This window comes from Lagenorhynchus albirostris, chromosome 1, assembly GCF_949774975.1.
Source record: "Lagenorhynchus albirostris chromosome 1, mLagAlb1.1, whole genome shotgun sequence".
NCBI lineage: Eukaryota > Metazoa > Chordata > Mammalia > Artiodactyla > Delphinidae > Lagenorhynchus > Lagenorhynchus albirostris.
The window spans coordinates 5,574,878-5,585,589 of record NC_083095.1 but is presented as its reverse complement, the minus strand read 5'-3'; the positions used below and the strand labels follow the sequence as shown (position 1 = coordinate 5,585,589).

General features: G+C 62.8%; 1 protein-coding gene across 4 annotated transcripts in view; it reads right to left on the bottom strand.

Annotated features, from left to right (window-relative positions):
* Positions 1-456: 456 nt before the first annotated feature.
* Positions 457-10,712, bottom strand: part of CCDC85C (coiled-coil domain containing 85C) — an 83,349-nt gene continuing 73,093 nt past the window's right edge. The window contains exons 3-6 of one of the 4 annotated variants that reach the window (XM_060163257.1): positions 10,273-10,377; positions 5,444-5,539; positions 4,490-4,588; positions 457-3,579 (exon numbers count right to left, since the gene is read on the bottom strand). In XM_060163257.1, the coding sequence (XP_060019240.1) occupies positions 3,490-3,579; positions 4,490-4,588; positions 5,444-5,539; positions 10,273-10,377 (390 nt within the window). In that variant the 3' untranslated portion in view covers positions 457-3,489. Of the gene's footprint in view, positions 3,580-4,489; positions 4,589-5,443; positions 5,540-10,272; positions 10,381-10,712 lie in introns of all 4 variants that reach the window. The other 3 variants (XM_060163168.1, XM_060163428.1, XM_060163347.1) reach the window with 3 other exon arrangements.

Here is a 10,712-nt window from a genome sequence, read left to right as displayed (position 1 = left end):
GGACCCTGGGGGCCAAGCAACAGGCAGTGGAGGAACGCTGCCCAGGAGAGGCCTGGCCACCGGCCAGACCCAAGCCCCTCCCTGGGCAGTACCCTCATGGGGCAGCCTCCCACGTCCAGTGCCTGCGTGGGCTTTCTTGGGAGGAAGCAGTTGAATTTCAAGCTGGTTTGGAACTGTCAGTGTCCCTCCAATAGACAGGGTCCTGGGTTAGACCAGGGTTTGGATTTGAAATGCTTTGCATTTCTGGCCTATGACTAGAGGCCATGGAGCAGCAGTCGGCGGCCCCCACCATCCACCCTGAGGGGCCCCATCACCCAAAACAAATGAGCACTGCGTACCCACCAGAGGCTTGCAAGAGCCTTTATTTATCTAGCGCAAAGTATACACTATCACAATCTTCTGTTACTCCTTTTACTAAAATAGTTCAAATCAATGTTTTTACCACACTATCAAAAAGTTCTAATTTTTTTTCTCTCCCCAAATCAAAGTGGTTCAATAGAAGGTAGAAACGGGCACAGGAGTCCAGGGCTCCCAGCTCTGCCCAGAGCTGGGGAGGGGGCGGCCCCAGTACTCGGGCGGTCACATCCGACAGAAGGTAGATAGAGCGCGGCTGCCGGCCTGGGGCCAGGGGCCAGGCGGTCCGCCCATTCCCAGAGAGCAGCACAAGTACTTCCCCCACGTTATGAAAAATATACACCTCTCCCGCTCTGCAATCATGCATTTCCTTTGTTTCTTAAAAAAAAAAAAGTCAGTAGTATGTATTGTTTCCTCTCAAGTTTTCAAGAAAAAAAAAAAGGTCACTTTTTTCTCTTTAAACAACACTGATGTGTGGCTAATAACTTTTGGATAAAAACGTGCTCAGTGGATTCCGACTCCAGGATGGGCTTGGCCACCTGGGATGAGGCTGGAAGGGTGACATCCATCACAGTGGGAAAGGAAGCCACAGCACAGGTGTCACACAGGGCTTCGGGCGCTAGAAACGGTGTGTTTATGAAAGGACATCAGGTTCAGCAACACCCCACCACGAGCTCTCAGAGCTGACGCTCCAGATGGGAGGTTCGCCGGTGTCACCCCCTGCACACTCCCTGCTAGTGGCAGAGCAGGGACTCACCCCGAGCTGGCCCCCGGGACCCTCCTCCCAGCCGTGGGCTCCCGCTGCCGCTGGGCCCCAGGCCGGCGTGGGGCGCGCAGAGGCGCTGCAGGCTTTTCGACAGCTTACGTTAAAAGAGATGCCGTCACAGGTACGATTCTGCCCTCAAAAGCCATTCCCATGCAGTGCTGGCTCCGGGACACAGGCAGGGGCAGGAAGGAGACGTCATGGAGGCACCGGCTGGTGCTGCCTCCATGGCGGGCGGGAGGCTGCTTCTGGAGGGAACGCCTGACCCACTCCCCAGACGCCACCGCAGCACTAGGGGACAGGGTCACCTCCCTCTGGCAGGGAAAGGTCCCTTGGAGGCTGTTCTTCCCTGGGTCAGTTTGCAGGAGACCTGCAGTCACCAGGACACCTGACTTATTGCTTATTTTCAGTGGTGGCCAAGCCAGCCTGACCCAGACGTGACACACGGGTTCTCAGATGTGGCTCCCACCCAAGAGACCCAGACCCCCCCTCGAGCTGCTCCATGGTTCTTTGGACTCCAGGACCCGGGAGGGGGCCTCTGCCCTCCAGCTGACTGCCCACCCGGGCAGAAGTCACCCAGAACATGACCAAGGATGTTCACCCAGCTCCAAGTGCACACCCCTAATGACAGGGAACTCACCACATGACCTAGGGACCAGCTCCTTCCAGAGAGCCCATAGCTTCCTGTAACACCCAGGACAAGAGGGCCGTGCCCGACGCCGTCACCGGCACCCGTTCAGCACTCCTCGGGCACAGTGAGGGCCGCGGGCCTTTCCCCTGAGTGTCGACCCAAGGGTGCCGATGGCAGACAGGCGGTGGGGACGGCTCAGCGTCCCCGCTGGGGAGAGGGACGGGGCAGCCTCGTCCGTCCCCTCACCTGGTCCCCATCCCTCGCGTGAGCCTCGGATGAGGCCTGTCCGGTGCCAAGCCAGCCTCTCGGGCTCTTCGCTCGCCCGCGCACAGAGCTCTAATGACCACTGGAGTCCAGCGATGGGGGAGGAACTGCAGACAGCGGGTGGACGGGGGGCTGGTTACAACAGCGGCCTGTCCCCGCCCCCCAGGCTCTGGGATCTCGTCTGTGATACGCCACTGATCACTTACGCCCTCGGGGCCTCACTGCCCTCGCACACAAACTTTAAAATTTACATGTCTCGCTTTACAGTTTATACACGATCCTTTTACACTGAAGGTCTTACTTGATCCCCAGAGCCCCGCAAGGAGGACCTTAGGCTGCCCACTCTGCAGGGGAGGACTCTGAGGCTCAGGAAGGGAGGTGACCGTCCACCGAGAGGAGGCAGCAAGGCAGCGGAACTCAGCTGGGGCCTCCGCCCCTCCCAGCCCACCCACCAGCCGCCTCTCCAGCAGGAGGACCCCGTTGGCTCGCGTGCTGTGAGTGAGGATACAGGCTGACTAGAGCTGATGGCCTCGAACCTCTGAGCCCTCCTTTCCCGACCAGGGGCCCAGAGAGGCTGAGTGACTTGCTGAGGGTCACACAGGAAAATGAAAACCAGAGCCAAGCAGGGCTCCTCCCAAGGAGGGCAGAACTCCTTCACCTACGGCCACGCGACTCCGTCCACAGTGATCCAAGAGGGGTCCAAGCTCCGGGGGGCAACCGTTCCTGAGCAGAGGCCTGGCCACGGCCCGGTGCCACCCATGCAGAGAGAGAGGCCCAGCCCAGAGATTCCACACAGCCCATGATGCGAAGCACAGAAATGGAGGTGCCTCGGGCCCTGGGCAGGAGGGACCCAAAAGGATAGGGCACAGCCTAGGACAGGGTGAGGGGACACTGCAGAGTGTGTGGCTAGGGGTAGGGGCGTGAACTCTAAAAACAAGCAGAGCCTGGCAGCGGGGAGGCTGGGCCCTGGGGCCAGAGGAAGGGCCGCGGGTGAGTTTCCTCGTCCACGACTCTGGGGACCCACTGCTTATGGAGCCAGTGTTCAGGCCACAGCAGGCGGGTCAGAAGTGGTGCCCCGTGCATCAGTCCAGCTGCCAGCGGCCTCTGTCCAGCACAGGTGGCAGCCGGGGATGGAGGTCTTGATGAGGTGCCCCTCCACCAAGGCTGGGCACAGCCCGGCACGGTTCCTGGGCCGGACATCTCTGAGCAGCCTCAGCCTCTCGCCAATGGAGCCCAGAGCCCAGGCCCCTGAGCAGGAACGAGGTTGTCCAGGCCGCTCTGCTGTGGGGAATAGTCTTCCCGGTTTGCTGGTGTGTGAGAGGTGGGAAAAGGAGTCGCACCCCCGGCAGCCAGGCCACAGCAGGCAGCGTCCTATGTACAATTCACCACGGAAAAAGAAGACAGTGGCTCGGCGCGAGGGCCTGCCCACGTCTGGGGACCCCAGGCAGGGCCAGTCCACGTCCACAGGGGAACGGCCCTACAAAGGCCCTTTGAACTGGTTTCCAGACAGGTGCTGCCGGATGGAGGGCTTGGAGCTGGCGGCATCTCCCAGTTTTCTCCAGACCACCTGTGGGGAGGGGCGAGCTGTGAGTGGAGGGCCCATCCCAAGCCTGCCCAGGGGCCTGTGCGCACAGACTGCCCCATCGCTCTTCAGAATCACCTGCGTCCCGAGAGCCATGGGGCCAGGAGGGGACACGGAGGCCGCGTGAGGCCCAGAGACCCTCAGAGTACGTCTTTGCACGTCCACCCTTCACAACCACACCTCCCACCCCGAGCAGGTCACATCTGGGGGCAGACTTGGCCTCGCGGCTGTCCAGTGGGGCCTACAGACCCAGGAGGCGGCAGAGGAGGGGGATTCGGGGCACCTCATCCCAAGCGAGGCCCAGGTGCACCCCGTGATCCACCTTCCCTGCTGGCTCCCTCACGAGTCCAAGGAGACCATGCGTATTGGCCAGGCGGGTCGGGGGATGACGCTCTGCCTCCCCAAAGACCCAGAGAAGCCCAGCTTCCAAAAGCCAAGGCAGCTAGCTCCAGGGTGGGGCATCCTGCAGAATGGAGCGTTCCACCTGCACCCCCGTGAACAGCACCTGTGCGCTGGCAGCCAGCAGGGGCACCAGCATGCTGGGAGGCTGGGAGCCAGACAGACATCAGGGGACAGGGGCCAAGGGTCAGGATAAATGGGGCGAGCAAGACCAGAGATCAGGGACCCTGTTCTTGGGGAGGGAAGGGGGGAAGGAAAGAAGGAGGGGAAAGGAGAGAGAGGGAGGGGAGGAAAAGGAAAGGGGGAGGGGAGGGGAAGGGAAGAGGGAAGGGAGGTGGGAGGGGGGAGGAAGTCAAGTGGACAAAGAGAGGCCAGGGCTCCCGAAGCCCCAGCACCCGCTCCCAGCCCCCCAGGTCACCGGCCCCTCCTGGGGGAGTAATGGCCACACAGGGCCCACCCCCCCAGGTCACCCCCGGCCCGGCCCCAGGAGGCTCACGTTGCACATCTCTCGGACGATGGCCTTCTCCTTCTCACTCAGGTCCTCCTCACAGCTGTCCTGGAGCTGCCGGTCCAGGTTCTCATGTACCTCTAGGACCTGCAGGGGACAGGGCCCAGGGTCAGGGGCGGAAGCCACCAGGCAGGCCTCAGGCAGGTCGCCCTGAGCCCCGGCAAACGGGAGCCGTGGGGTCCCGGGACGGAGGGGTGGTGTGCAGGGAACAGGGGCATGGAGAGGCCTAAGGGCCAGGTGGTCCTTCCCCGCTTCGCGTCCTCCCCCTGCGGTACAGCGACACTGGGGACGCTGCACGAGGGAAGCAGCACCCCCTGTCAGCATCGGGGGCAGAGCTGAAGACAGGTCACGCGGGAGCAAGGAGGACAGGCGGGGTAGGGACCACTGTCACACGGGGGGACTCACTCCGCCCCCGGGCCCCCACTTGGGCCTCAGGGCGGCCCGGCTCATGCACGTCAGGGGTGTGTCCCGGTCACCGCCCGCACAGGCGCGAGTGTGCCGTGTCTGTGCAGCCGTGCCAGGCCTCACACCCGAGGGACCGTGCACTGCATCCGCGGCGCGCATACACGTGAAGGGATGGGGATGCCATGGTGGGAGATGCACCGCAGGGCGTACCCGGAGGCCCTGAACAGGGCACAGGAGGAGAGTGGGCCTGGGAGGCCTGAGCCTCACCCCCCAACCCCCATCCCCGACCCTGGGGAGTGCCAACCCTCCCCCCACCTCCCCCAGGCCTCAGCTTCCCTGGCCGCTACCCAGCACCCCGCGGAATCCCCACACCACGGTGCTCCAGGCAGCCACGGCCACCCAGAGACCAAAGTCCCTGCCCTGCCGCTCAGCTGCCCCCAGGCTCAGAAAGGGCAAACGTGGGGTCCAAGGTCACAGGCTCCTGAAGTGCAGCAGGATCTGGGGGCCCCCGAGGGAGCGGCAGGGCCTGGCCCTCACCTTCATCGCGTGTACGACAGCCTCGGGCTTCTGTCCCGCAGAGCTGTAGCCGCCCGAGGGCGGCGGGGACAGCTCGGGAACCGTGCAGGCCGGGCCCTGTGGGAAGGAAGTGCGTCTCAGCTCGCCCGGGCTGGCTCCCAGGTGGCAGCCACAGGTATGCCAGCAGCTGGGAGAGGGCACTGCGTCTGCGGGGCCAGGGCCCAGGCGGGAGGAAATGGGGGTGGAGGTGACGGGGGAGAGGAGGCTGGGCGTGAGGCCGGGGGGCAGCATCGGGACTCCCCACACACATCCCGCAGGCTCCTCTCAACAGCCCACAGGGAAGGTCTGCTGTCTGTTTTGCCGGTCACCCGGGAAGGTGCGAAGGACCTGGGCTCCAGCCCCAGGCGGCCTGCCTCCTAAGGTCTCTCTCCCTCCCCGGCCTCCACCCCCCAGGGCATTCCTGGGGCTTCCAGCCCTGACCCTCCCAGTTCTGTCCGGCCACCCAGGAACAGTGCCACCTCTTTCTGCCAACACCCTAATTGGCAACCATGTGCCCACCACCCACATCAGCCTGAGGGGCCGGGAGGCAGGCCGGGAGAGGAAGGGACCCACTCCCTGGCCCTCTGCCCGCCCGTGTCGGAAGCCAAGTGTCTGTCTGCCCGGCTTCTCCCCGGCTGGCCAGGTGTCCATGGGGCGGAAGGCAGGGCTTTTGGCTGGGGCGGCAGCGGCGACCCCGGCCCCAGAGCAAGGTCAAGAAGGGATCAGGGCCGCACAGAAGGAGCCCACACACAAGGAGGCCGATGCAACCGCGGGGCGGCAGGAGCCGGGAGGTCAGGAGACGCTGGGAGGGGACCCAAGGGGAACCGGCGGATGCTGGAAGGCAGAGATTGAACACCAAGAACACCACGTGCGTGAAGGGGAGACCCTGGCGTCCTTGGGCAACCTTCCTGTCTCTGAGTCTTGGTTTCCTTCTCCGTCGGTGGCCCCCGATGACCCCTCCAGAGACCAGGCCAACTCAGTGAGCTCGGCTGATGGGGCCATCGCCCTGGGACCCTGCCCAGCCAGGCCACGCTGTGCGGGGACCCTCGGGGCCTGGAATCTTCCACCACCAGCAGCCACCCTCTGCCCAATCCCCACCGGCCCGCGTGGCCCGGACCTGATCCCAGGGCCTCGCAGGCTCGCCCTGCTCTTGGCTCCAGGCAGAGGCCAGACCCCACAGCCTTGATGTCCGGCAGAGCTGGGCTTGGGCAGGGTTCTCCAGGCAGGCCCGACCCACTCTGCACCTCGGTTTCCTTGTCTGCACGACAGCTAGAGTCCCTGTGTCCCAGGCTGTATGGAGAGCCTGGGATGCTGTTTCCCTAACTCTGGCCCAGGCTGCCCGGTCTCTGGATCCCGGCCGGGTGTGTCATGCGGGGGAAACCAAAGCGGCTTCTGGGAGACAGGTGCCGGGTGGGTCACACACACATAGGTGCGCACCCTGAGGCAGAAGGCTGCCCTCCCCACTAAAGGCCAGCAGGGGGCGACCGCACACAAGTACAGCCCAGGAAGGCGCCTGGCCCTGGGCTCCTCTGGCCTCAGGTCCTGTCTGCGCCTGGGGCTCCCTGACCGCCCGCACTGTAAGGGGGCCGATTCTGAAGCAAAGACTAGGAGTGGCCACGATAGGCCGTGCAATCCAACCGCTTCCTGGGCCACCCCACCAAACAGACGGCAGGTGCTAATGAGAGCGTAGCCGCGGCTTCCTGCGACTGAAGCCACCACCGGACAGCGGTCAGGACCGCGACCTTTAGAGCATTTCCCAAACCCAGCTCACCCCTGCAGGCCTGCCATGGCAGGAGGACCACAGCCTGGAAAGCCCGGTGACGCCTCCCCCCGACCTCCTAAGAGCCCACTCGGAGCAGAGCAGCCCACGGAGTGCCGCTTGCCACCCTCTGCGCAGACGCTGTCTTTCTATGCTCCCACTTTACAGATGAGTAAGGGGAGGCTGCACGACTTGCCAAGGCCACAGAGCTAGTAAACCAGGGGGCCGAGCCTCCCCCCCGGGTCTGTGGGACTCCAGCGCTGGAGCCAAAAGCGGGGAGGTGCTCCCAAGAGCACTGAACACAGGCGTCCACACACGTGCCCGTGCAGGGGTGTTCAGAGCAGCACGAGTCACAACAGGCAGAAAATGGAAACAAACCAATGCACAGCAACTGATGAACGACACACAAGATGTGGGGCACCCACACAGCTGTTGCACATAAAACTCTGTCCAAATTTATGTGGACAATAAAATTTGACAATAAAAAGCAATGAAGGTCTGACACAGGCTACGATGTGGACGAATCTCAGAAACGCGGTGCTCAGTGAAAGAAGCCAGTCACAAAGAATGGCATGTTTTATGATTCCGGTTTATATGAAATATCCAGAAAAGGCAAATGCGGAGAGGCAGCAAGTAGATTAGCGGTTGCCAAGGGGCTGGGGGCGGGGGGCTGCGGGGAGGGACTGCTAAGGAGCACGGGGTTTCTTTCCAGGGTGATGAGAATGTTCTGCTGCGATGACTGCACAAATCTGTGAAGATTCTAAAATCCACTGAAATGGACACTTAAATATAGTCAACTGACCAAAAAAAAGTAGGGAAACCAGTTTCCCCGAGGGAGCTGTCAAAAGCCTCCTCCTCTCAGACCCTGATGGGTACAACCTCCGTTGCTCGCTCCACTGACAGGCAGTGGGTGGGAGAAGTGGGTAGGGATGGGGTCGGGGAGGGTGGGGACATCCAGCTGGGCAGGGAGGAGGTGTCCCCACCCCACAGGGTCACCTGCTTCACCCCGGGATTCTCTGACATGTGGACATGCAGGTAGCCTTACAGAAAATGTGCCCACACGTAGCTGTGGAAGAGACGAGGCCCCCGGCAGCATCAGAGCACAGGGGGTCCCCCCACACAAACCTCCTCTCCCTGTGGACCCACGGGCCCTCCAGGGCCCAGCAAGGGCTCAGCGCCCTATGAACGTCCCAAGGGGCCTGGCCTCTGAACTCCCACCTCAGCTCCGGCCCCTCTACTGCCTCCTCAGCAGCCTCTGTGGCTGCCCCTCCCACAAGACACCATCACCCTCTCCATCTGCCCCAACAACCTGCCCGCGGCCTCGTGCTGCACGCCGGCACCCGGCCTCCAAGCCCAGCTCGGCCTGGTGCTGGTACGCACTAGCCATGCGACCCTGGCAAACCGTCCCACCCCACCCCACCCCACCCCACCCCACCCCAGTGGGCCTCAGCTTCCTTCCCTCCAAAGGGGGTGACAGCCCATGGCACGCAGGCAGCCTAAAGACAGCACAGGGAGCCCCTCCTAAGGCCTCCTCCAGGAAGCCTTCCGGAAGACTCATGCCCTCCGCTAGCACTGTCAAGGCCTCAGGGGCTCAGCCTCGGGGAGTGAGCTCCCTCTGCTCCCATCTGCAGGTCCTAGGAGCCAGCCAGGCTTGCACAGCACTTTACAGTTTGCAGCTCACCAAGAAGTCTTCAGTGCCCTGTCCCGTGAGCTGTTAGGATTCCCACAGTCAATCAGAATGAACAGAGGGCAGAGGGTATGAAGGGCTGGGGGAGCCGCTCCTGTGGGGGCAATGCAATGCTGGGCTTTGAGAGCCCTTCATCATGGAGCCTCATTCAGCCACGGGGCTCCTGGATAAATATTTGGATTATCTGTCATCAGCAGGCTTTGCTGCCTGCACAGCGTCAGCAGCTAGCTACATTCCTGGAGAAGGTGCGAGGGCCTCAGAAGAGAAACAGCAGAGCGCTCGGCCAGCAGCCAGCGGCAGCATCGGCCTGCTCCTGCCAGCGCAGAGGCCCAGGGAGGAACCCCGGGGCTGCCCTTGCTGGCTGGGATGGAAGGGAGACAGCCGGGCTGGGACCCTGGGGGAGAGTCCAGGCCCACCTTGCAAGGGACCTCAGGCCAGCTCGGTTTCTCATCTGTTCCGTGGGGACTTCTCACCAAGTCCCTGCCTTGCTGCAGGGCTTCTGTGTGTGGAGAGCGCCCAGCACGGCCCTGCACGTAGCAGATGCTCAATAAACATCTACAGAGCTCATGCGAACGCGTGCTTCTTGGGAGGTAGTTTTTGCACATTCACAGATTTGTACAGTCATCCAACAGAACGTTTTCATCACCTCCTCCCGCCTCCTGCCAGCCCCTGGCAACCACTAATGTACTTTCTGCTTCTGTAGATCTGCGTATTCTGAATACAAGAATACATCCCTCGGTCACAGAGGGATGACGGGCACATTCACCCACAGGGAGCAGTCCTGAGCCGGGCATGCACATCCCAGGGAGCTGGCCGCACGCTGCCCTCCCTGTCCCACCCAGGGCAGGTCAGAGCCCAGGCGAGAAGCCAGGATCACCTTGGAGGCGCCCTGATGATAACGGAAGCCCACGGTCATAAACTTGAGCTCCTCCCCCACCTCCGTTATAAAGTCTGGGGTAGTCGCCCTCACGTACACACAGGGCAGCCACTCCCTGCTGTGTCCAAGGAGTGACAGAGGCGGACGAGTTGCACAGACAGACAGCGGCTGGGCCGCGTGGCCTCTGCCCCAGCCTGCACTGCCGGCAACGGTATCCCAAGTTGGGCCCCCACCTCTCACCACCACGCCGGGCCCTTACAAGGTTCTAAGGGTCGAGGGTGGAGGGTCAAGGGTCGGGAGCCCAGGCGCCGTCCAAGCCTTGCCCTGGAAGCAGCTCGGGCAGAAGCTGAGGATCCCAATCCCAGCTCAGCCGTGGACCATCCTCGTGCCCTGGGCAGGTCACCAGCCGGTCTGAGCCTCACCCCTCCACTTCCGGAGGTGGGCGGTCCACATGGGAACAGTGGGGCTCTTGGGAGAGGGACACTTACATTCTGCAGGGCATCCTGGTAGGAGGGCGGCAGGCTGGAGAGCTGGGACTCCGAGTGGTACGGGGAGAAGCCTTTCCGCAGTGTCCGGAACTCTCCGGAGCCTGCCTGCTGCGTGAGAGAGAAGGGGAGAGGGGTTAGAGGTGAGGGGCGAGGGGCTGGGCTGAGGGGGCCGAGGATGCTCCCGTCAGGTCCTCGGACCGCTGGACGAGACACCCCTGCCCGGTCCAGGCAGGGCTCCCTCCGTGGGTTCCCTCCGCTCTGTTCCTCACACCTGCCTGGAGGCCCGGCCTGTGCACCCTCCCTCCGCCCCCACCCCAATTTTATCTCACTGCCACTTTCATCAGTAGCCGTTGACGTCCATCTCTCTGTTCAAGTGTCAGAGCCACGAGGCCAGGGGCTTCGTTTCGCTCCCTGCTGTGTATTTTATAAACGTTTCTTGC